A 27,742-nucleotide genomic window follows, 5' to 3' on the forward strand; every position below is an offset into this window, starting at 1 on the left:
TCTGCGGCACTTTTCAAAAGCGTCCCAGAAGTAGCTTTCCGCACCGCTTCGCTAAAGATAGGCGCCTAGTCTATTTCTGACACACCCCGCGTCCAAACCGCACAGCAAATACAAAATAGAAGTGAAAAAAATCATGTTCATTTCAAAATAAACACCCTGTGCAGACTCCCAATCGTATTTCACATTACTATATTAATGCGGCCAGAAATAGATGACAAGAGCTTCATCCTTAAAGTTGAAAAACCTCACATTATTATATGATCACAGATCCTTTTTACAAGGACAATTAAAAAAAAGGAAGTGGTGTGGAGTTTAACTGCAGGAGTTGCATGACTGGAATAAACATAATTAAACCGAACAAAACATTAACATTTAGCCAACCATGTTAGATCACACAGAAATCAAGAAAAACAATGTTGGACCATAGGCTGTAGTGTTGGACAGGCAAATCACGTGGTCTCGCGAATCCTACCGCTGTGCTTCTGATCCGCCTGTACCGAGTCTATTTTTTCTGTGCTGCACGCGCTGAATTACGGCTGTTTCACACATACTCTGTCTGAAGTGAGTATGCGTTGCATATTTTTTTACGCACCCATGTTAATGCATTCCAGCGTTCACACTGCATGCGGCTGAGGTCTGTCAGTGCGTTTATATTTTTTCATTTGCACTTTATTTAAATTTTCATTTACAACTTTAATTTGAAAAATATTATTTTGAATTTATTTTAGCAAAACATTTTATTGTTTTTATTTATTTTATATAAATGCTATTTTTTTGTAAGTAAAATCTGTCAAATCTTACTGATTTTTGTGTGTGTTAATATGCCTGACTTGAGCCTTTTAATTTTGTTCTTGATGCAGATTGATTTGTTCCTTGAATTGCTGTGTGTTTGACATCTTGTTGTATGTGCAGGTTTATATACACATGAATAATAAACTGTTAAACTGCAAGTGGATTTCATTTAGTTATTGAATACAAATCAAACCAAGGCTGAGATCAATAAACCAATACAGTGCTAATATGTGATTGGGCCCTGGGCCACTTTGTACTGTAATATTTGGTCCCCGACATCAAAAAGGTTAAGAACCCCTGGTCTAATACACTTTATGTAGCTTTCTTTCTCTTTCTTTCTTTCTTTCTTTCTTTCTTTCTTTCTTTCTTTCTTTCTTTCTTTTAGAGAATGCTAGTGTTAGACATCTTAGTCTTGTAAAATAATAGTTAAAAAAACAAGTAAATAGAATTAAAATAGAGAGTGCTAGTGTTAGCAAGTGTCAGTGTTTTTTAATAAATAAAAATAAATGTAGGTAGAATAGAAACCGAACAGAGAGTATTAGTGTTAGAGGGTCAGGTTGTTTATTTATTTATTTATTTATTTTTATGATAAATGAAAATAAAATGGGTAGTTAGAAAAGAAATACAGTAGAGAGTTCAAGTGTTAGAGGGTCAAGTAAGGTAAACGTCTGTGAAAGTGATTTTGTGCATCTTTGGGATGGCATTATAAAGCACCAATCACTTGCAGAACACAATCTTCTGTAGGGAACATGAAGTAGTGAATTTAGTTAAAGGGCAGAGCCAGTGGTTGTTTTCTCTGCAAATATCGGTTCATTTTATTGTTGATCTATGAAGTAAACTGACATCAAAATCATAATGCTCATTTTAATGCATTATTCTCTTTGTCAAAAAACTAAATTATTGAGGTATAAATAGTTTAAAGCTATCTTTTTGGTCTGTGTCACCCAGTCATGCTGAATACATTGCGGTTTAACTTATTTTTCAAAAAAAAAAAAAAAAAAAATTTGACTGCCCAGCAAACATTTGGACGTCTTTTGACCGTTGAAAAGACGTCCGTCCGACACGTCCCGTCATGGTTGAAAAATAGTTCCAAAATGAAAGTTGAACCGACGTCTTTGACGTCTTCTGGACGTGAACTGCACGTCTTTTCTGCACGTCTCCTGGACGTCTAAATGCGTCGTCTTCTGGACGTCCAAATGCGTCGATTTCTGGACGTCGTCATTTAAATGTTTAAATGCGTTGCTGCATAGTTTAAATGTATGTATATATAAGCCTGCATATAAAATAATCACACACCCACTGTGTAACATCGTGAAAGGCAATCAATTCCCAGCAAACATTGTCCGTGTCAGACGGACGTCTTTTCAACGGTCAAAAGACGTCCGTCCGACACGTCCCATCATGGTTGAAAAATAGTTCCAAAATGAAAGTTGAACCGACGTCTTTGACGTCTTCTGGACGTAGGGCTGGGCGATATACAAAAAAAAAAATTACATCTCGATATTGTCAAAATGGGTGTATTACTGCCGATTTTCCACCACAAAAGCCGGTCGCTGTCAGCTTGCAATGGTCCTTTTCATAACTCAGAATCTCCTGTAACTAGATTCGCGAATGAGGTGAATTCACGTCTACCACACCGCGAGACCTCCAGACGCACGTAACCGCGTCTTTGCATTTACTTAACATTGAAATCATTCGCGCCAGACGCTCTATTTGCGTTTGGTGTGAACGCAGCATAAATTAGAGGTCACTTTGGACATCACTGGGTCTTATAGGCGCGTAAAATTGCTGGTATTTTCTGTCTAGCTTTTGCAAGGCATACTGCACTTTCGGAATTCTTTATTTTCTTTTTATGCTTGTTTGTGAGTTTAGTTACATCTATATTTTTTAATTGTTTAATTATTTTAAAATTAATAGTGTACATATTTGGTTAAAATCGATTTCCCTATTTTCATTTTCGAAAATTTTTGGTTGGTCCGATCGATTGTGCAATCGACTTTCAAACTAAAAGTGACAGCCCTACAAACCAATAAAATACTTTTGGTTGCAGTTTAAAGATGGTTAAACTTAAATGAAGATGACTAAAACAGGTTACTTAAATGAGGACCAGTAAGCTACTTGTTTGCATCCTGTTTAGCAGAAATGTTCACTAAGAGTAGGAATCCCACAAGTCCTGCAGTGTTTTTCCCCTCATCTTTTTCAGTGATGAAATGAAATGCAATCCCACTTTTATGATGAGCAAATCTTAACCAGCCACCTGATTCAGTGATAAATTAGACAGTTATAAATATGATGATTGTCAAATAAGAAATAGCCTGTAATTGCTATAGAGTTAGTGTGAATTAAATGTTGAAGTGTTTATATGGTGGTGAAGAGTGAATCTTAAGATGTGTGATAATGATTATTTTTGTTTTTATTATTATTTTAGTAAAATGGTTAAATTGGATAACTAAGAACATCCAGTGTTAATCTGTGAAATGATTCTTGTTAGCAGCAAGATTTATTTTGGATAATATTTATTCATTTTTAATTTCTCTGCTTGAACTGGCCTGTCTTATGTTGTAATTTCTCACATTATAACCTTTCTCACTTCACTCACTATACCTCAGTTGGCTGTTTTTATTCTGTAGACAAGTTGCTCCTGAGATTTTTAAGTGTGCTTCAGCACTTGAGTTTGACAAGTCACAACGTTTACACAGGATGTCAGCAAGATTAATGAGAAATTGGCAGCATCTTTTCAGAATTGTGGTCATGTGTTGACCTGTTGCAGAAAGTACACTCTTATCTTGTTTCCTTTCCTTAACATTTTTTGTTAAGGAAAGGAAGTTACAGTAGTACAGTAGTACCATAACTTGTGACTCAAAAAAAGCAGTTTGCATAACTTCATGTAACTCAATGTCCTTCCTCAATTTGATAAATATATTGGATATATATATTGAGAATCGAGAAGCTATGAAAGCACATATGATACTGTGCCTTTAGTGTGTCTCTTTTCTCCCACACAGTAATGCTCATTTTGAAACAGCCGTTGCCTAGAGACCCCAATTCATGGAAACCGAAATGAAAAGGTCAATTGAACCTGTGAGCAGTTAGTCGTTTCCCTTTACGACATTTATGGAATGGAGAATTGGTGGGTATTGGAGGAAGGAACTAACAATTCTGCTGCAGTTTCTTTATTTTCTTGGCCTTTCATTCGCTGCTCAAGGCAGCTTGCTGTTGGCTGCTGTAGCATAGGAGCAAAGGTCAAGTATGATGTCAGCCTGATGATGCAAGCCACTGCACACAGTAGGATCAAGTGGACACTTGTGATGTCACACACCAAACTTGGAAAACACCACTACATGCATTAGTCATTTTGTAAGTTAGTGTTGAATATAGAAGAGGCATGTCAAATTTTCAGGAATGTTACAAGATATAGGCTGGCCAGTCTTATAATGTCTGTGTTTCTGTGAAAACGTTCAAATCATAAAATTTGTAAATGTATTGGTTAAAAGTGGAACATGATCTGATTCTGTATCTGGTTTTCTTGTGTTCACAGGTATGGCCTCAAAAGTCTTGGTCTACCCACCACATGTTTTCAAAACTCATACAAGTGCCTTTTGTAGTGTGAAGAAACTCAAAGTTGAGCCTAGTAACTGTGTTTACCATGAGAGGACCTACCCACAGACATACTTGAATGGTAGAACCCTTGGCATTGCTTGCCCATCAAAACTTACCGCTTCGTTTAAGACACAAGATTCTGTGATTGGCAGACACCCCAGGCAGGAGTTTCCATTACAAACGGCTGTTGTGCGCGGTGTTCGACGTCAGCATACCACCATATCGGCACAGCCACAAAAAAGGGTCATCTCCTCTCAGGAAAAGGAGTTGGAGCATCAGGAAAAAGAAAGGGGTTGCAGCAGTGGAGCTACAGGGGCAGCTAGAAGGAGTAGGGGAGAGGGAAGTGGCAGTCAAGAAGGAGGAGGTGGAGGACAGGGAGAAGGTGACGAAGGTGGTGGAGGAGAGGACGAGGGTGACTGGGAAGACTGTGGAGGTTTTAACTTGCAAGACAACTCACAGAGATGTGGGCTGAAACGTAAGAGCGGGGAGCTGGAGAACTTGGGAAGTGCCATGCAGATTGTAGAAGACCTGTCAATGTTACCTGCAATGTTGCAATCAAATGTGGGAAACCCACCAGTTGCGGTGCCAGCGGCAGTTGGTGGAGGGCCTGCAAAGCAAGGTGGAAATTATGGAAATTGGGATGGAGACTACCAGTTGGTGCAGAATGAGTTGCTTTGCTCTTTGAAGAACACCTACGAGGTGTTAGACTTCCTCGGCCGAGGTACTTTCGGCCAGGTAGTGAAATGCTGGAAACGAGGCACCAGTGAGACTGTGGCAGTGAAAATACTGAAGAACCATCCATCGTATGCCCGACAGGGCCAGATTGAAGTAGGCATCCTGGCACGACTCAGCAGCGAGAATGCAGATGAGCATAATTTAGTGAGAGCTTTCGAGTGTTTCCAGCACCGCAGCCACACTTGTCTTGTGTTTGAGATGCTGGAGCAGAACCTGTATGACTTCCTCAAGCAAAACAAATTCAGCCCGCTTCCTCTGAAGGTGATCCGTCCCATTCTTCAGCAGGTGGCCACGGCGCTAAAAAAGTTGAAGGCCATGGGACTGATCCACGCGGATTTGAAGCCTGAGAACATCATGCTGGTGGACCCTGTACGGCAGCCCTACCGGGTGAAAGTCATAGACTTTGGTTCAGCCAGTCACGTCTCCAAAGCCGTCTGCTCAACGTACCTCCAGTCGCGGTACTACAGGTATGTACAAACAAAAGACAGAATTAGTTGAATTAGTATTAGTTAGCTGAAATTGGTTTTGATACCCATAAGCAATTAGCTTAAGAATGATCTCACAGTAGCCAGTTTATTTCTTTTGGTTGCTGTACTGAATGTTGAAGTTAACGTTAAAGTTAATTTAGTTAAAGTTAATTTAGTTAAAGTTAATGTTTAAGTATAGATACACTCTTGAGTTCAGCAGAGTTGTTTTTATTGTCAGTATTTTGTGCAAAAAATTACTCTTAAGCAAATTGTAATTGTAATTCCTTCTCACTAATAGATCACTGAAAACATTCTACAATCTTATGCTTTCTGTGTGTTATATTACTAAAATCCTTGTGTAATTACCAATCAGGAAACACCACACTGATTTAAAACAATTTCCCTTGTATTCTAAAGCTACACTGACCCTGTAGAACTATTTGACCCCACAATGCAACAGGCAGGGGCTAAACCATATTTGTCACATTGCCATGGCAAAGGAAGTTATTTATTTATTTAAAGTATTTTGTACAATAGGCTAAAAACAACTGGTAATAGATGAGTTTGTAGAACACTGCTGTGTATATAATGAAATACATTTTGAATGCAGGTAAACTTTGTACGGTAAATTGAATGTCACCTTAATAGATTGCCAAAATTAAAAACGTAGACAAAAAATAACTTCCTAAATAATTTACTTGTGTGCAATTCTATTTGAAATCATGAAAGTTTTGAGAAGGGTCTGGTTGGGGTTTCTTAATAAGAGGCCAAATAACTGCCAGCTTTAAGTGTTTTTTTTTTTTGTAATATTGAGAAGCAGTTCTTTTGCCACAAGTAACAACTCTTTCAGTAATTTAGTGGGTACAGGATCTAATAAACATGTTGTTGGTTTATATGCAGTGATAAGTTTATTTCACTCTTCCTGTCCTATTGTGAAGCACTAAAAATTGTTTTAGGGGTGATTTAATGAAGCTGAATTACAAGATACTGTATTCTACATTTGTTCAGTGCTATCTGAAGAAATTCAATAAGTTGTTAGTACTGAAATGTAGGGCTGTAGCGATAAACTAATCTCACGATACGATGTAATACACGATATTCAGCTCACATTACGATATATCACGATATTCAGCCAACGATACGATCTAATATAATTCAATACAATTCTATATAATTCGATACGCTTACATCATTTTCTGATAGATTTTCGGGGACAGAGTGATTTTGGTGAAATCTTGTGACTGTTTCATTTACTTGGATTGAATTAATTGAAATGAAAACTCAAAAAACATCAGACAGCTTGCAAAATAAATGCTTGAAAAAATTAATCAAAGATGTGTTGAGAAAATTAGTTACATTTATTGAAACAGTGCAAACTGTAGCTTACAAGCCTTTGAAACGTAAATAAAGTGCAACATTGCAATTTGCAATTAACAGTGGAGAGTTAAAGTGTAAGTGGCCTGTTCTGAACAGTTTCTTTGAAAGCTTTAGCTTGATATTGAACATGAGGTAGCCAGTCTTTCCGCAAGGTAAGTAAACATAGTAGTACCATGGCTTCTCCAAAACCTCAAATAATTCAAGTCTCTTAGAACATTTAACTTAAAACTTACCCGAGTATTTTAAGGCCTGTAAGCTTACACCTATGTGAGGTAGCCAGTCTAGCCAGCAGAAAAAAATAAACCACGGCAGCCAGACAATAATTGGCTGGGAGGCTTTAACGTGTGCCCTTGTCTGAGCGTACAGCCCGGGAATGCAAACCTTGGTGAGGTGTTCGCGGGTTGGAATAGGATAGCGGGGCTTCACCGCGCTCACAATGCGCCTAAAGCCAGGGTTTTCCACTGAATACGGGCTCAAATCCTGACAAATAAAGTAGGCAATGGACTCCTAGGCGACCTAGATGGAAACTTGTGGGAACAACCGCCATCGATGTCCAGCGTAGTTTGTTTTGGGTCACGCGGCCATTGCTGCTTTGGGTCCTCCGTAAGCATAAACTTGTCCAGGTGGTGACGTTTTAGGTGCGCTCGTAAATTTGTGGTATTGCCGGAATATTTAACGTTAGTGCCACTTAGCTTACAAACTGCGAAGCTTTTATCCAAGTCGTTGCTTTCCTTCTTTATTTTAAAGCCAAAGTGCTCCCACACATCTGCTTTTAAGCAGGCGGGTGCCGGATTTATATTCGCCGCCATTCTCTGAATATCCTCACTCTGACTTGGTAAACAGGAAGAGGTAGACGTCTGTGTAAAGTTAGTACGGGGAACTTGCTCTACAGCAACACTAGCGGCTGGCTGGCCAAATTGCTCTTCCTGCAATGCGAACGGGGGTAAACATGGGGGATTTATAATGGGACGTATGTATTGATACTCATGGCTAAAAAATCGATACTTTCTTTGGAAAAAAAAATAACGATTTATATCGCAGAATCGATAAAATCGCCCAGCCCTACTGAAATGTGAGGGAAAATTCAGTTGGAGTGATGTCTGATTATTTGTTAATTTTGCCACTAAATTAAAACCTTGGATTTTTTTGGTTATTTTCTATGCGTTTGCTGACATGCTCGAACCTGACAGCTTTTAGAGCCTAGTTGGACATACTGTTTTACCTTGGTAGAGCACATTTTTCTCTAAACCTTTTTTTTTTTTTCACAGGGACAGCAGCTTCTAATGTATTAGAGAAGAATGTGACAATATTTATAGCCATTTTGTCTAGTTCATGTGTATGGGTATTAGGGGTGGGTGATATGGAAAAAATATCTTATCACGATTCACTATTTTATCACAATTCTTTTGTCATGTTGGTTTACTATTTTTCAAGTTGTCTGAGCATTACAGCCAAACTAATTTCCCTATTATAATACCAAAGCATTTCAAGGTAGCAAATAAGGCAGATATTAAGGCCAAAGAGGGTGTAGATAAAAATCTTTGTTCTTATTTTTTAATTACAAATATAAAAGAATGACAAAGATGCACTTTGCAACTACACATAATATACAAATAAAACAAACAGTGCTTTATTTTCTGGTACAATACATGTATTTAGCAGGAGCATTTAAGAAATTGAATGAACAAATAAAACACTATATGAACTGATTCCTAAAGCAACTGTGTTAAATTTCTTCAGTCAAGAGCAGTGAGTGATTTTTCTCATTGTGTGTTGTTGTTTTATAAACGTTAAAGGAATAATTCACCCCAAAATAAAAATTATGTCAGCTGGGTGTCAATTGTCATAATTTGTGTTTTATTTTTATTCCACCATTTACTCACTCAAAAGTGGTTTTAAACCTGATTTTCTTTCTTCTGAACAGAAATGCTATTTTGAGGAACGTGGAAAACCAAACAGTTGCTGGTCCACAGTGACTTCCATATTATTACCGTATTTTCCGGACTATAAGTCACACTTTTTTTCATAGTTTGGCTGGTTCTGCGACTTATAGTCAGGTGCGACTTATTTATCAAAATTAATTTGACATGAACCAAGAGAAATGAACCAAGAGAAATTAATTAAGATAAATCACTACCGTCTACAGCCGAGAGAGGGCGCTCTATGTTTCCAGTGGTAGACTGAGCAGTATAGAGCGCCCTCTCGTGGCTGTAGACGGTAATGTTTTCTCTTGGTTCTTGGTTATAAATAAATGCGACTTATAGTCCAGTGCGACTTATATATGTTTTTTTTCTCGTCATGACGTATTTTTGGACTGATGCGACTTATACTCAGGTGCGACTTATAGTCCGAAAAATACGGTACATTTTTTTTTTTGCTACTATGAAAATCAGTGTGGACCAGCAACTGTTTGGTTACCCAAATTCTTAAAAATATCATCTTTTGTGTTCAGCACAAGAAAGAAATTAATACAGGTTTGGGACAACATGACAGTGAGTAAATAATGACAGAAATGAAATTTTAGGGTGCTCTATCCCTTGACAGTAATGACAGTAACCTTCATATTTAATAGGCCTACTGTCCCTTTTAAGACCTGCACTAATATACAGGCACATATATGTTTTTCTCTCTTGTTTACTTTTATTTTAGACATTACCAACTTGACTCTACATGTAAACCTTCTGTGTTTTGACAGTATTAAAACAGAAGATAACTTACACTGGTTTGGGTGTATGCGGCGCTCAGAAAAAGCACAGGTCAGACCAGCACGCGAATTAAACATTTAAAAGCACATGCAAATAATGAGAGAGTAACTCTACCGCTGAGTTAACACTGCTGTGAATGCATGTGGCATTGTACAGTATATGATGGAGGCGCCAGAACGGCAGCTGATAGAATGTGCGCTGTAGCAAGATACTATGATATTTCTTCAAAAGAAAGTCATGGAGACCCAGAATTAATTTAGATTAAATTAAAAATGAACAAAATCCAACATTTGATTTGTCACTGAATGACTCAACTGATAACATAAGTTAATTGTAGCATGATTAGTTGAAATGTATGTGAACTGCTGTTGCATCTGTAGCTGGTGATATACTCACATTCTGCGGTCTTTGTGTTCATTGTGTAGGCTAGACATGTGCATTTTAAGAATACTTTTCCCATCAACTGGTCAAAATGCACAACGCCACTGTATGCTTATTGAAAGATGTGTGTGCTCTCTGATGTAAACAAGCACGCATGGGGAAGCATATAGGGGAACACCTGAGAGACGCACTGAATGAAAGCACATTCACTCTCTGACAGCAGATGGCGCTAAACTGCAAAAATGCAGCCGTTTCCCTGGAAAACCCATAAATAAAGCAGCTGCTCTACTTATTTAAATGTATTTAAATAGTTCAGATTTGTGGATTTGCTACGGTGTTCATCACAGCCCAAATACATAAATATTTATACTTGATTGGCTATTCATTTTCAAACATTTTGTTTTACATTTTAATATGGACTACAACATATTCTAGAGCAGAGGTGCCCAACCCTGCTTTTGATGATCGACTGTCCTGCAAAGTTTACCTCCAACCCTAATCAAACACACCTACACTTAATTTTAAGTGAGCCTGAAGACCTTAATTAGTTGCTTCAGGTGTGTTTGATTAGGATTGGAGCTGAACTATGCAGGGCAGTTGAATGCCAGTAGCAGAGTTGGGCACCCCTGCCCTAGATATTGTTTGAAAGTGTTTTGATTAGAGCTGAAACAACGAATCGATTTAATCGATTAAAATCGATTATTAAAATAGTTGTCAACTAATTTAGTCATCGATTCGTTGCTAAATAACTTTTATTTGCCATAAGCGGCTCATTTCGTGCATATTTCAAATCTGCGGTGACCAAAGTGTGGCAGTAATGAGCCACCGGAGGTTTTACTCAGCCAGTACAACAGGAGAAGTAGCGAATAGCCAATAGCTGGCCTCGTTTTGTCACGTGCTTCCCGAACAGCGTCTCTGCAGCATTCAGCAGGATGTGGGAGTACTTTACTTTGAGCCTTCAAAAAAGAAGAGTAACCTGTAAACTCTGCACTACGGAACCGTTTAAGGGGACGTTCACATATCGCGTCTTTTGCGCGCTCAAGTTCGTTATTTCCAACACCGCATCGAGTTAAAACATTTCAACTTTTCAGAATGCAGCAAGCGCACCGCGGGTCATGTGACAAGAACTAACCAATCAGCTTCATCCTTTCCCGTAACAACGTTAAAAGCTCAGTCAAGATGAAAGGAACAGCTGATCATAGTTGTATATGGATTTCCATTTTGAAATAAATTTAGTAGCAGAGCTACTGCAAGCGATTTTTTGAGCTGCAAATCCATTTATCCTTTGCTGAAATTTCCGCGTCTTCAAGGAGAGAGCACGTCATGGTTGCTTAGCAAAAGCAGACGCCTCAGGGGCGCTTCTGCTCGAGCGCTTTGGAAAGGAGGAGAAAGTGGCGCGCCTAGCGTTTTCCACGCGTTTTTAGGTGCGATATGTGAACGGCCCCTAAGACTTTCATTTGTGCAGATTCTCCAGTACAATGTTGTTTGCAAATGTTTAGTCGTAAAAGCTGATAACATTGCTTTTTAACAGTTAACATTTAAAGCTTTACAAACATGTTCTGTGATCAGTTTGTCGTTTACCAGTTCAAAATTCAGTCGTGCAGCCTAATTATGACTGAATGAGAGAGATAAATGTTTAAAGATATTTGAAATACACTTTTTTTTCTAAGTATTCACTGCTCTTTTTCACACAGCAGGTTTTTTGTGTGTCCAATTTTTTTTTCTGGACAATCTTCTGATGGATTTTACTTTAAATTGTGAGTTCCATTCAGGTTTCATGCCATTGGCACTTTTTTCGAAGGATTGTTTACAATTTCACAGCAAAAGCTATAAAGCTGTTTTCCAGTAAATAATAAAATACAATGCACTGCAATTTTATTCTGTTTTATCTTTATTCTTCGTGAAAATATGTTCTGAAAGATTCCTTAATAAGCTTTGTCCGGGATGTTAAACTACTTTAGGAGCTCTAAGGACTGCCATGGTGAAAACATTTGATATCTCCTTGTGAAATTTGCTAGAGTATGGGTCAGTGTTTTGATTGCAGAAGAGTTCGACAAAGGATTACTAACACAATAAAACAACTCCAGGTATATTTTTAATGAGGATATGACAATGCAAAATGGTTAAAATCTCTTAAAAATCTATGCTGAAGGATAAAGACCATTTATTAATAATTTACTTGGGGAAAAAATGGAAAAAACTAAAATATAAGCACATAAACCGATTAATCGATTAATCGTAAAAATAATCGACAGATTAATCGATTATCAAAATAATCGTTAGTTGCAGCCCTAGTTTTGATTCTTTATTGTTTGTTCGCACTTTACATTAGGGCTTCATTAGTTAACATTGGTTAATTCATTAGTTAACATAAATTGCCAATGAAAAATTCTTCTGAACATTCATTAATCTTAGGTATTCCAAGATTTAATAAAACATAGTTAAAATTGAAAGTTGCAACGGTGTTATTTAATGGGCTAACATGAACGAAGACTTGTATTTTTAAACAAAGATTGATAACTTATGTAGCAAATTTAGCTATAGTCCATTGTGAATGCTAATGCATTAACTAAGATTAACTAATGAGGTCTTATTGTAAAGTGACACCTGTTGGTCTTTGTAGTTCTTTTGCACTTTAATCTGTGTAAAATGTTTATTACATATATATATATATATAGTGTTCCTGTAGCTCAATTGGTAGAGCACTGCAAGGTTGGGGGTACGATTCCCCGGGAACACATAATAGGTAAAAATTTATAGCCTGAATGCACTGTAAGTTGCTTTGGATAAAAGCGATATGGGGAAAATATCTAATTGCGATTTTTTTTTTTTTGACAGATATTGCGATTGCGATTTGATTTGCGATTTGAAATTTGCAAAGTCAAGCTTCAGCTCAATATTGTCAATAATGTGCAGCAAAGTATGAGTATCATTACCCTGCTGAAAAAAAAAATATATAAGTGTTTAAATTCAGTTTATACAGTGTTATTCAGCACGCTTAGAAATTGCAAACATCTACAGTGATTATTGTGGTACTTTCATTTTCAAGTGTTACTTGCTCAATTAATTCAGTGTAGCCTATTTGACATTTTTGGTTATTTCAGAAATTCAGTCATCTGTAACCTTTCCCATTGAGCTTAAATTTGTATCAAATTTGATATTTATTTGATTGTTTAACTACTACAAAGCTTTATTTTGTTTATCCATTTCACACTTTCCAATCTTTTATTTGAAATTTAAGTAAAGCCTTTACATTTTTCTACTTATTCTACATGTTTTTCTTTACTCAAAAGGTTTTCATAAGAGCCAGTAAAGGTGCAGAATAGCCATTTTATTAGAGTAACTTTCTAATATACATTAGTTCAGTCAGTGACTCCAGGGGGGCCTATAATACAACATCTCTTAGGGCACTAGATTATTGAACCTGGTGCTGCCCCTTACTAATCTATTATAAAAAGAGGTAGGGGGTGCTACACAAAGTGGGGGCTCGTCCGGGATTCTCCCTCTGGTACGTCGCTGATGAGTTCCTGAAAAAAAAAGACAGATCGGAACAGCTCAACCCAAGCACTTCTCACCATCACATTCAAAGTTACTGAAACGTGGTCAGACAGGTATCATGGCTTTGAAAATGGACCCCAGTCTACAAGCAGAGTTAATCGGCTGGTGCAAAGAAGCTGGCATTGATGAGAGTCATGCATTAATGTTGATAAATGTACCTGTTCACACAGACATCGCTGCCATTGAAGAGGTAATGGAAGCTGTGAAGGTTTTAGGAAGAGTTCGTGTCCGAGACACACGAGAAGGACCAACCTCGCGTTTTCTTCTGGTGTTATGTGAATGCCAACAGGCCATTGACCTCACGCATCTACCTCCGGAAGTGTCACCAGGAGAACCGAAAGAGCCATGGGCCATCATTGCAGTCCAGCCCATGGAATCCAAAATTGACACTGATTCTGGAGGCTTTACAGAACGACTTGCTAAGTTTCTGATGGAAGAAGGTAAGTCACTTGGTGACGTACAAACTTTGCTCACTCCCCGCAGCACAACAGACGGTTCTCCTGAGTCCATCATACGTGCTGTGGGAGAGATCCTGGAAAAGACCGTAAAGCATCCCACTGACACCAATGCCTACCGACGCCTGCGCACGTATTCAGCTGTAATTCCTACCCCCCCAGGAGAGGAGAATATGGAAACTTGGATGGAACAAGCGAGGCTGATGATAACAGAGTGTGAATGCTCCGAAAAAGAAAAACGACGGCGAATTGTAGAAAGTCTCAAGGGACCTGCATTGGAGATCATCAGAGCTGTCCGGTTTTCCAATCCTGAAGCAATTGCACTACAATACTTGGAAGCATTAGAGAGCACCTTCGGATCATCAGAATCTGGTGAGGACTTGTATTTCAAGTTTCATCTCATGCGCCAGAGCACTGGAGAGACCCTCTCTGAATTCCTGAGAAGGATAGAAAAGATGCTCCGCAAAGTAGTAGAACGTGATGGAGTGCACCCAGGACTCGTTGATAAGGTACGGATTGAACAGCTTATTCGTGGAGCAGTGAACTCCGACATGATGTTGCTCCAGCTGTGCCTAAGAGAAAGAAAACACCACCCACCTTCTTTTCTGAGTCTGCTGAAGGAGATACGTGAGGAAGAGGAGTGTGAAGCATCCCGCCACCGAATGTCTGTTAAAGCCAAAGCCATAAAATACAGTGAGGACGAAAGAGCCAGCATCTCTGTCATCCAAGAACTAAAGGCTGAGATTCAAGAGTTGAGAACACAGAGATGTGGAAGTGAGTCTAAAACAGTGGCAACTTCCTCTCTGTTAATTAAACCTAAAGAAAAACAGAGGAAGCAGACTAAAAAAATTGACAATTCTGAAGTCCAAAATTTACGAAAACAGATTCAGCACCTACAGCAACAGTTGGCCAGTATGAGTGTCAGCTCTACTCACCACTCACCTCCAGTTCCAGAGCCGCGCCCAAAATTCTCTGTTGCTTCGTCCCTGAAAAGCAAATCAGCCAGAACAAAAGATGATTATTTCTGCTACAGGTGTGGAGAGGACGGCCATATCGCGACAAAGTGTCAAGCTCCTCCCAACTCAGAACAAGTCATTCAAAAGCTGATCCGTTCTCTAAGGCAAGCAAAGAGTGAGAGGTATGAGGCTGATGACAACAATAACAGAAAGACACAGAACCAAGCCTGTTTCTCAAAAAATAGTCAGACAGACATATATGAAGCCAGCAGTCTTCCAAAAGGCCTAGTTGGACCAACCTCAACTGTGGATGTGAAGCTTAATGGACATTTGTGTCAAGCCCTGTTAGACACCGGATCGCAGGTGACAATTGTGTTTGACAGCTGGTTTTCCAAAAATCTCCCAGATGTGCCCATTCACCCATTGACTGGATTGTCAATATGGGGGCTCAGTTCTTCCAGTTACCCATATAAGGGGTATATAGTCATTGATGCCACTTTTCCTGCTTCTGTTACTGGCGTGGAAGAATCACTGTCCATTCTGGCTCTTGTATGTCCTGATCCTCAAGGTCCTCCTCAAGTACCGGTTATAATTGGAACCAACGCCAGTTTCTTCAAACGACTTGCTGCACTCAGTCAGGTTAATGAGAAACCCAGGGTTGCCCATGCTTTGAGAATCCAGACCGGACAGGCTGCTATTCAACTGCCTCAGCCACAAATAACAGAGAAACTTCATGACAAGCCTGAAGCAAAAGTCTGGTGGATAGGACCTGGAGACTGTGTCGTTCCATCCAGAGGGGAAGTACAAGTCATCTGTCAAATGGAGATTGACAAGCCGTTGACAAAAGAGATCTTTGTGATAGATGCTCCTGAGGAGGGCAGTCTTCCAGCTGGAACATTCATAACGCCTGTAGTACTTCCATCTTCAGCCTTAGATGGGAAAAACACCCAAGTCCTGGTTTATGACGAAACATCAAAGGATATCTCTATTCCTGCTGGCACAATGATGGCCAATGTGTATCTCACCGACACAATTGCAGTGCCTTCTGGAAGTTTCCACAGCTCCAAAGTAATCGATCTAGGTCTGTTTAATTTCAGTGAGCCATCTATTCCTAAGGCATGGGAACAGACTGCGTCAGAAGTTGTCAACAAGAGGTGATGTCTTTTCTACCAGTGAGTAGGATGTGGGATTAGCTTATGGAGTTGAGCATCACATAAGACTGAATGATCAAAAACCCTTCAGAGAGCGCTCCAGACGCATAGCACCGGCGGACATCAAGGATGTGCGATGCCATATTAAAGATCTGTTAGCGGCTGGAATAATTAAAGAGTCGAGGAGTCCGTACGCCTCTCCCATCGTAATTGCACGAAAGAAGAGTGGGGCAATCAGGATGTGCATTGACTACCGAACTCTGAATGCTCGTACCATCCCAGATCAGTACACCACCCCATGGATCGATGACGCATTGGACTGCTTGGCTGGTAGTAAGTTGTTCTCTGTGCTGGACCTCCGTAGTGGTTATTATCAAATCGCCATGGCAGAGGAGGATAAAGAGAAGACCGCTTTCATCTGCCCTCTTGGTTTCTTTCAGTTTGAGCGAATGCCCCAAATGATCACTGGAGCTCCCGCCACTTTCCAGCGGCTAATGGAGAAAGCTGTTGGGGACATGCACCTTCTCCAAGTAATAGTCTACCTTGATGACATCATCGTGTTTGGACGCACTCTTGAAGAACACGAAGAGAGGCTATTAAAAGTCCTAGACCGTCTGCAAGAGAGTGGCCTGAAAGTCTCAATTGACAAGTGTCAATTCTGTCAGTCCCAAGTCCGTTACGTGGGGCACATTGTGTCAGCTGCTGGAGTATCGCCAGACCCAGCCAAGATCGAAGCCGTGACACGCTGGAAAATGCCCACCGACCTAAAGTCACTGAGGTCGTTTCTTGGGTTTGTGGCTTTTACCGGAGATTCATAAAGGACTACTCCGCAATCGTAAGGCCATTGACAGAGCTCACCAAAGGGTAACCACCAACTTCTGGTCTAAACAGGAAAGCATTAGATAGCAAGAAATATTACAAAGAGTCGGAGCCATTCGGGGAGCGTTGGGACGACCACTGTACAGCAGCTTTCCGTAAAATTATTTACTGTCTCACCCATGCTCCAGTACTTGCTTTCGCCGAACACACGAGACCTTATGTCCTGCATGTGGACGCCAGTCTGAGCGGCCTTGGTGCCGTGTTGAATCAGGAGCATCCTGGTGGGCTGCTCCTTTATGCCAGTCGAAAACTGAGTGCTTCCGAGCGACGTTACCCCATTCATCAGCTTGAGTTCCTGGCGCTTAAATGGGCCTTTTGTGCATAAGTTCCACGACTACCTGTATGGCGCCCAGTTTGTAGTAAAAACAGACAACAATCCACTTACCTATGTGTTGTCAAGTGCAAAGTTGAGTGCAACAGGTCATCGTTGGTTAGCAGCAATAGCTACATACAACTTCAGCTTGCAGTACAGGCCAGGAAAGCACAACATTGATGCAGATGTGCTGTCGCGCTACCCCTATGAATCAACTGATTGTGCTGAATGGAAGGAAATTCCAAAGTCAGGGGTAAAAGCCATTTGTCAGCTGGCTGGCGTTCCTGAAAGGGACGAGTCATCATCCAGACTAGTGGATCATTTGGGTGCCCCTCCCCAGAGTGTTCCAGAGGCATTCGCTTGTCCCACTGCATTGTGTTTGGGTCACTACGAACAGCTATCTAATGATGAGTTGAGGCTAGCTCAAGAAAAGGATCCTGTAGTAGGCGTAGTAAAGCGAGAGGTGGAGACTGGGAAAATACTTACCAGCGCTAGAAGTTCCGATGCTACCATTGCTCTGTTACAACGGCAGGGACCCAAGTTGAAAGTCAAGAATCAGCTTCTGTATAGAGTCACTAACAGTTCTTGTGGGAAAGAAAAGATACAGCTTGTCTTACCTGAGAGGTACTGGTCCCAAGTACTGCGCTCCTTGCATGATGACTCCGGTCATTTGGGAGTAGAGAGAACAACTGAGCTTCTGAGAGATCGTTTCTATTGGCCCCGAATGTCCACCTGCATAGAGCAATACGTCAAGAATTGTGGCCGTTGTGTAACCAGAAAGACGATACCCAAGAAAGTTGCACCACTGAACCACATGACCAGCAGTGGGCCATTTGATTTAGTATGTATCGACTTCTTATCCATCGAGCCTGACTCCAAAGGTCTTAGCAATGTCCTTGTCATCACGGACCATTTCACCCGCTACGCTCAAGCGTTCGTAGCCAAAGACCAAAAAGCTTTAACTTTCTCCAAGATATTGTGTGAAAAATTCTTCATCCACTACGGCTTACCTTCCCGTATCCACTCAGATCAGGGCAGGGATTTTGAGAGTGGTCTCATAAAAGAACTGCTAAGCATGCTGAGAATCAGAAAATCTAGAACGTCTCCTTACCACCCTCAGGGGGACCCTCAGCCTGAAAGATTTAACCGAATGCTGCTTTCCATGCTTGGTACTCTGAATCCTGTGGAGAAAAGCAGATGGAGTCAACATATTCACCGTTTAGTACACGCCTACAACTGTACTAGGAATGAAGCCACCGGGTACTCGCCATATTATCTTCTGTATGGAAGGGAGGCTCGTCTGCCGGTGGATGTGTGTTTCGGGACTTCACCTGATGGGAAGGGAGCTGGTAGCCATCGCCAATATGTGGAGCGAATGAAGTCAGAGTTACAGAGAGCGTATCAGTTGGCCACTGAAACTGCCCAGAAGTGTCAACAGAGGAACAAACGCTTGTATGACAGACATGTGACTCACCAGACCTTGGCTGTAGGAGATCGTGTGCTGATAAGAAATCTGGCATTGACTGGAAAACAGAAACTTGCCGACAAATGGAATTCTGTACCCTACCTGGTGGTAGAGAAGTTGAAGAACTTACCTGTATACCGCCTGAAACCTGAATCCGGAATGGGAAATGTGAGAACACTGCACCGAGACCATCTCTTACCTATTGGGGAAAATATAAGGTTGTCCGATCCTGAAGAGCCAAGGAAGGTGTCTGCGTCGCCGGAGACCAGGACAGGACCTGTGGAAAGAAAACAGAGGAGAGGAGTAAGAGGAAGGAATATATACATGGCAGGAAGTGAATTGAGGAATGAATCTGAAAGTGAAAAGGATGACCTGTGGTATTACTGCCCGGATAGGGTAGAGAGACCGTCCAGGACAGAGATTGAGGCACAGGATGGGTCTGCTGTGGAGGAGGAAACAGTTTGCCGTGGAGGTGAAGTGGATAGACCCCATGCAGAAGCTGCAGAGCCGACGTTCACTGAAGAAGGCCATGGAGAACTACCCAGTCAGAATCCAGTAGAAACCAGAAATCCTGGTTTAGAAGAGGGAGATCCCGGAGCACATAATTCTACCAGAGAGGTAGTTGAAACTAGCCATTCCCACCCCAGAAGAAACATAAGACCCGTTGTCAAATTTAGCTATGATAGTTTAGGCCGGCCCACTAACCGACCTTTAACCCTCGTTCATAGAGGCATGATCATAAATATTGAGGGTGGGAGAGAATCAGAGGAGAAACCATGTAGCACAGTGTGGTGTCACCCTATGGCACAGTGTACTCTGTGTGCTCAAGTAAGTGCTCGTATAGAACCCAGAGTTACCGTTAAAGTGTAAAGTTACACTCTCATGGGGTCATGAGAGGTTTAGAAGGGGGAGCATGTAACCCGCTAGAATGTAATTGTAGTATGTTGTGGGTTATATTCTTTTATTCTTTGTGTTTGTTTAATTTAGCATCTCATTCAGAGCTAAAATGTTAATGGAGTCTAACGCTTCATATTTGAGAGTCACAATATATGTGTGCTTGTCCCTTTAAGAATGCCGTGCTTTGTAGCAAGGTAGATGGGTGTGTACACGGGGAAAAACGTGGTTTTGCCCTACAAGTTAGGTTGTTTGTATTTTCATTGGTTTAAAAATATTAAGACCCTCCCTCCCGGGAAAATGGAGAATTTTGAGTGGTTAAGAGGGAGAGGAGGAGAGTTGGGGTGCAGCAGAGGAAGAGGGCTGATCAGACCGATCTGAGCTAACGATTGCAGTAATTGGAGTTAATTACTCGATAAACCATCGTATTAATACTTTGGAAGTGTTGATAGTGTGTGTGTGTGTGTGTGTTAAACACGGGTTAAGTTTATTACATCATTTGGTTTTGTATTCTCCGTGTATGTTTACCGTCACTGCGGTTACGTCATTCGCTCGAAAACAGCGGTTGTACAGACTGTGCTTACAGTTAACCTAAAAATAACTTAAAAGAAGAATAGAAAGACAGAAATCAACGTGTTTGGTCGTGTGATTGGACCGAGGAAGACCAGATAGCGTCCCAGGTCACCGTGAGGTCTGGGATTCCTCTGGCTGCGTTGGAGTGTGACACACATCGGCTGACAGGGACAACGCAGGAGGAGGATCTGCCGGAGGCCTGACACGGGACCCTCGATCGATCACGGGTTTGCATCGCACACTCAGTTAAGGTATATTGTTGATTTTATTTGTGCTCAGGAGAGTGAAGAGGCCAATTTTCAGTTTCTCTGGCCACCACGAACACGAGCTACGATTCAGGCCTGCAACAGGTTGTGTTTTGAATGACTGTGTGTGTGTGGGCCCACAAGTGTTTAAATTCAGTTTATACAGTGTTATTCAGCGCGCTTAGAAATTGCAAACATCTACAGTGATTATTGTGGTACTTTCATTTTCAAGTGTTACTTGCTCAATTAATTCAGTGTAGCCTATTTGACATTTTTGGTTATTTCAGAAATTCAGTCATCTGTAACCTTTCCCATTGAGCTTAAATTTGTATCAAATTTGATATTTATTTGATTGTTTAACTACTACAAAGCTTTATTTTGTTTATCCATTTCACACTTTCCAATCTTTTATTTGAAATTTAAGTAAAGCCTTTACATTTTTCTGCTTATTCTACATGTTTTTCTTTACTCAAAAGGTTTTCATAAGAGCCAGTAAAGGTGCAGAATAGCCATTTTATTAGAGTAACTTTCTAATATACATTAGTTCAGTCAGTGACTCCAGGGGGGCCTATAATACAACATCTCTTAGGGCACTAGATTATTGAACCTGGTGCTGCCCCTTACTAATCTATTATAAAAAGAGGTAGGGGGTGCTACACATGTTACACTGTATTTGGGATTTTAAGAACAACTGGAAAATGTGCTGAATGTTTCATTTAATTCAAGTGAAATTAGCAAGCAGTTAGACTGAATTTTCATTCGTTTTAAACGCGAGGCAGGCGCGAGTCGACACAGGTTGTGCACATGCGTTGAGCCTCATACTTACTGCCAGTTGTGCTCGTGGAGATTTGCGGTGCAGGGCCATGCGAGAATATAACCGAGTGTTACGAAATAGGCTGCGTGAGTGCGGCAAGTGTGAACGGCTCGTCCGTGACGCGGGATTTGCTCCGCGTGGGGAAGACAGGAGCGAGTATGAGAAGCATTTGGAGACACAGGCTTTGTGTGCGATTTTCTGAATGGGGAATAGCGAATATGCAATAAGACTATTGACTATTAACTATTGACCTGCCCCTGTAGACGCCATAATCCCACTCTGTCTCTCTCTTCTTTCCGTGTTTTTTTTTTTTTTTTAATGGTGGGCGTTTACACAGTTGGCTAGAGCAGAGGTGATTGGGGGAGAACGGAGGTGCGCTTGCACAGCCCTAGTTTTAAAGATACTATACTTTTATTTATATCAAAGCAGGCCAGATATTAGATATACAATAATGTTAAGGAAAGTTTATGATGGACAGATGTTTGAAGCTTTCAGAGCGCTTCGTTTTTTTTAAATGTTTTATTTTTGACAAATTTTCATGTTAAGAACCGCATGAATTAGAACCACTTGCTGTTTAAATATATTGATGATTGTAATATAGACCAGACATGTGGAAACACTTGTTTAACACTTTTTTTTTTCCACCTGTCTGTAACCTTTAAACCAAAACCTGCCCATGTCAAGTGAAAGTGATCCATGCTCACCCCATTTTTGCTTCTCTAGGAAGAGTTCTCTCAAACTCACAGCGGGGGCTATGAGTGCTGGAGACCGCTGCCTAAAATTAACTGATGGGAAGACAGCCAACTGTGTTTGACTTCTATAGATGGTGAAGTGTGCTGGCAGTCAAAGTGAAAAAAGTCAGAGCAAAATACAAGAGATCAATTTAGATCTCAGTCAAGGTCACTGTCTTCCAGTGTCAGCTGTTTTGTTGCTTTTAGAAGCAGGAATATATAGACAGAAGTTTAAAAAGCGGGTGTGTTCCAGCAATCCCAGAATTTTAACTTTTGTTAAAAATGCATCCTGAATTCTATGAAAATAACAAACAATCAAATTAAATTATGAATAATTTATCTGCTAGCATTGGCAATATGGCAAACATCCCTATCAGGGTCCCTACCAGTGATGCGCCGGTCAATGTATAAACAACCTGCACCTGACCGATGTTTTCAACTAACCCGCCCGCAACTCGGACCGCAAAAAAAGAGAAAGAAAATATTGTACCCGACCTGCTTCCTGACCCGCATTTTTTAAAAGTAGTAAATGCTTCGCCCCTTTATATTAATTTAATCACTTAAATAGGCTATAGCCTACAGGATAATAAGCATTATGACCGCACACATAAGGCTTGCCACAAAGAACCGTTGAAGTAATTATTATGCATGTGTCTAAATTAGCAGGGAGACATTTAATTGTTTAGTAATAAATTGGTGTTATCTGTGTCGCAGCTAAGATGAAGTTGATGATGCAGACTCGCCATGAATGCCAGAGAGAAATCCACATTTCATATGGATTACATAATCAGAGAGTTGCCCATTTAGTAATAAATTGGTGTTATCTGTGTCGCAGCTAAGATGAAGTTGATGATGCAGACTCGCCATGAATGCCAGAGAGAAATCCACATTTCATATGGATTACATAATCAGAGAGTTGCCCATTTATTTTGGTTTGAATATTTTCGTTAAAAAGTAGACATTTCAAGCTTTTTGTAATATATTGCCTATATTTTAAACCCTCCGACTAAAAGATTAAGACACTACTTGACCCAAAAATATCACCCAAAGTTTCTACAGCTTTTTTCTTGGCTATTTTAGAATCTGGAAAAATTACTGGGGGAAACTTTTTACTGCAGTCGGTAGAGCGTTATGAATGTGTTTGATGTACGGCATGATAAATGCTCACCACTTCTGCTGCCCAAACATGCACCATGTCGCTTCACGTCGTATTCTCCACCATGTCCCACAGAAAAACTGCTTTTGCATAAAAGGCAAAAAGCTCTCTCTGCTTCGCCATCTACAGGTCTTAACCAAGACTATATTGTGGTCCATTCGCTATTTAAAGGTGCCATCTGTCATATCTGGCAAAAAAATCAAGTCATACTCCACATTCCATACCAGATGGGGGCAGTATGCCTCAATAAAGTGAATTGGTCTACTCTAGAGTAACAAACGAGAAACGGCATAGTCTCTATGCTCCGCCCCTACCTTCACAACAACACTAGAGCATAGCCGAAGCCTATAAGACAGCGGTTCTCAATTGCAGACCTCGCGCCCCACTGCTCTGCACATTTTGAACGTTTCTCTTAGAGCTTCAGACATTTGTTCTATTCGAACATAAGTGCCCTGCGAAGTGGTCATCACAGGATATTCAGCCATGATTCCAGTTCGAAGTGAACGTAGCTATATGTTCCAATCAAAGTGCATTGAAGTGTGCAAGACGTGAATTTAAATTGTATTGATTTACAGAGGTATATGATGTCACAGTTGTCCATGTTTAAAGACGCTGCACAGCACAAATCAGTGAATGAATGTTTCGATGTGAGGTAAACTTCAACAGATTTCCCCTGCTCAGAGAGTAGGGAGCAATGAACATTTGAAAAACAGTTCATGCACGGAGTTTATTTCTAACGAGCTGATTATCTGAATCAGGTGTGTTATCAAGAGAAACGTGCAAAATATGCAGAGCAGTGGGGCGCGAGGACTGGAATTGAGAACCGCTGCTATAAGAGGACGTTTTGCCTCCAGAGGAATGATTTTGAAACATGACATCTTCAAGCTACTCCCCTTCACCTTTACCAGTGAATATGTTCATATTTGTTTTGTTCATATTACATTGAGTTGTATATACACATTATTGGAATTAAATTAATTTGACAGACAGCATTCTGTCAACATCATTGGTCAACATCAGACAGCTGATGTTGACCAAGCTAGCGCCAACCAATGTAACCAGAGCTGCCAACTCTCAAGCATTCACCGTGAGACACACGCAATTGACTCTTTTCACACGCTTTCACGCCACACATCAATTTTCTCACGTACAGAAAAACCACGAAGCAAAGAGGACACGGAGACCAACAGACTAGACAGAGCAGGTTACTTATGATATAAAAATATGGGTAAGTTATAGCTAGCTAATTATCAAACGCAGCTACGGTTAGCCATCGCTAACATCAGCACGTTTATAGAACAGCCTTCGATACATTTCTATGTTATAACTTCCCGAAAAAAATACACAAACATATAAAACAAACTTCTAGCGAAATACTAACAGCATCTAACTTACCAATCCAAAAGAAATGTTGCAAGTTCGGTGTCGAACCTCATTTCTTTCAGGTCCATCAGTTGTCTCCAGCGATTGAAAGCAGTGCCGATGTTTACTCTGGTTAGGCGCCTTTTCTTATCTGATTTGATTTGTGTTTCCGAGCGCGGTTGTTTCCCTGTAGCGGGTGGTGGTCTCTTGCCAAGGGCTTCAACCATCCTTCCGCTTGATTGACATCAGGTTAGATTACGCCCACAAGCCGTGCGAGTTATTCGTGTATTGCAGGTTGGCTGGTGGTTATGTTGCCCGCATACCGCCTCCCATGGCCGAAACTGGTATTACGACACCTGTCGGGCCGGGGCTAGTAATGCTACTGCTAATTAAGGTTGATATCTCTGCAGCACTATAACTTAAATTTTTTTTAATGACATCATCGCCCTTATTCTCATACTTTTGATGCGTGTAGGTAATTTTTTGAATATTTTTAGCTCAATTTTTGCACATGGCACCTTTAAAGTCCATCTTCTCTTTTTTGTGGCCATGGCTGCTTAACCTGACCGAATAGCGTGCGCGCTCTCCAATTTGAGATTGTTGACAATGTTGAGGAGGCGTTCATGCACCAGGCAACAGTTTGATTGACGTTTGTACGACACTTTTATTGCTCTCCTCTGAACTATTGGACATAAGTTAACAGTACGGCTATGGACGTATCCGTGTATTTATTAGGCATAGTCTAATGAAAAAGCGGGACAGATGATCAGTTTGTGTGAGGCGGGACGGAGGGTAAAATTGCTGTACTGTACAATGTAAAGCGGGACTGGTGGTCACTCTATTCGCGCCAGTTATTCAACCAATAAAGTGTAGGCCTATGTATTTTAAAATTGTCTAGTACTATATAAATTACAAAGGTTTAATTGGCATCTTTATTTCAAACGACCTGACCGACCACGACCCAAATATCATTTAAAAATATTTTTGGATGACTCGTTGTAACGATTAAAACTCCATGATCACGGGAAGGAGGAGGCGGGAACCGGCGGACAATCAAATATAAACTTTAATAATCAAAATAAATACAAAACAGAGCGTCAGCCCCTCACAGACGACTGACGCGCACAAATAAAAAGCAAACTAAAACTAAAACCCAGGCCTGGTCCTCTCTCGTCAGTCACTGTCGTCGCTCCGGTTTTATATCCCTCCATCTCCTCCGTGGGACTCAAGACCAGTGGGTCGAGCAGGTGTCGCTCATTTCCCAATCACTCCACCGGCCTCGCTCCTGTTCCCACGTCTCTCGGCCCCGCCCCATTCATCACATTAATATAAAACATATTCAGATAAATGTAAAAGTTAATACAACAATACATATGCAACTAAATCTTCGCTCTGGGTTACTAAATTATGTCTAATATAAGCCACTGGGTAATAAATTCTCAGATTTTACTCGCCAGTGTGCGAGTTTGAGGCTAAGTATACTTTTATATATATATATACGTCTATACATCTCTCTAGGGATGCACGATCATGATTTTTCATGGCTGATTCCGATACCGATTTTTTTACAAGCAAACTGACCGATTCCGATACCGATTTCCGATTTTTTTTTTTATCTTTAAGCAACAAACTACATAGAACTGGCCTTAAATTAAAAGATTAACTGTAACCATGTGAAATTAAAGGCAATAACTGCATAGTTCTACAGTCCAAACACCACAATCAACATATTCAGCATCAGCATTCAGTATTTTAGTTTTCACATTTGGTTTTAAATTTAAAACAAGGTCTTTACCCGTGAGACTAAATAAAGTATGCTATATAAATATTATTCTAAAATGTTAAAATCAAATAATGTTGGTGCGAATAAAACAAAGATGCAAAGTGTTTCATTCATCCAATTAAAAAAAAAAAAATTAAGGTAATGATTCACATCTATATTTTTTTTACTTGAGCCAATGAAAAATAAATAACTATTGTCTCAAGTTAAAAAAATATAGATGTGAATCATTACCCTTAATTGTTTTTATTTATTTATTTATTTTCAGTGTGCTACAGCAGGTGATTTTAAAATAAAATTCAGTCGATATAATTTTAAGGTAAAATAAAAATAATCATCCTATACAGAACTGACGTTTACTTCTGGCTTTTCAAACGTGTATGCAAGTTCTACTTTACAAAAAAAAAAAAAAAATTCAGCTTTGTCATGGTATAGTCCATTTTGTTTCTCATCCAACACATGAGAAGTTGAGCTGAACATCCCTTCACTGTCTCCGCGTGTGCAGGGTGAGGACAGATACATTACGCTCGCACAGCTTCAGTGAGTGCTGGAAAGGGACTCTTATTTTGTGCAGTTCGCTTCCTGCTATCTGTGCCTCAGACTTGTAGCTCTGCACTTCCAGTGCTGATCGGCTGCCCGTGTCCTGCGCACAGATTTCGAAATAATTCCACACAAATGCCATGATAGCGAATGATTACAATGCAGTCTGTGCACGCGGGCGCACTTGCGGAAAAATCGGCTGAAAAAAGACCAAAAACCGTCCGATTGCCGATCGTGTATTTTAAGCAAAAACCGTCCGGTTCCGATTTATGGCCGGTCAACCGGTACATCCCTACATCTCTCTCTATATACATCTCTCTCATTCTCTCTCTCTGGTATCAGGTTGTGTACACTGATTTGCTCAAATCAAAAAAGGGATGATAATAGATGAGTGCCAGCCAGTGATATTGAAGTTTGCGCATAAGCTAACCCACTACTGGAGAACCTGGCAGTTCTTAAACGCTGAAGAATTCCAAAAGGAACACTGTTATTTTGACAGGAAAATAGAAAAAATTATTTTACAATTTTACTTTACATGTAGAGTGTAAATTCTCTCTCTCTCTCTGCGCGTGTGGGAAAAAAAGCGATGACGAGTTGTGCGCCTTCACACTGGAGTTTACGATATGTCAAATACAGGTGTGCTGCACATCCATTTAGATAAACTGAAAAATATCACAGATCGCTTCACGGAGAGTGAAACTCTGAAGCGCTCAGTCAGAGAGAGAGAATGAGACTGAGAGAATTTACACTCTAGATGTAAGCAATATTCTTTGAATCCCTCCCTCAAGGTTACAAAGTTAACAATGCATTCCC

The 27,742-nt window shown here is 40.3% G+C and overlaps 1 protein-coding gene across 2 annotated transcripts in view; it reads left to right on the top strand.

The window, feature by feature from the left end:
* LOC132155959 (homeodomain-interacting protein kinase 3-like) overlaps positions 1-27,742 on the top strand; it is a 73,439-nt gene that overhangs the window by 15,031 nt on the left and 30,666 nt on the right. For both annotated transcript variants that reach the window (XM_059564750.1, XM_059564751.1), the window contains exon 2: positions 4,331-5,594. In XM_059564750.1, coding sequence (XP_059420733.1) covers positions 4,333-5,594 — 1,262 coding nt within the window. In that variant the 5' untranslated portion in view covers positions 4,331-4,332. The remainder of the gene's footprint in view (positions 1-4,330; positions 5,595-27,742) is intronic.

This window comes from Carassius carassius, chromosome 13 (genome assembly GCF_963082965.1).
Source record: "Carassius carassius chromosome 13, fCarCar2.1, whole genome shotgun sequence".
Classification (NCBI taxonomy): Eukaryota; Metazoa; Chordata; class Actinopteri; order Cypriniformes; family Cyprinidae; genus Carassius; species Carassius carassius.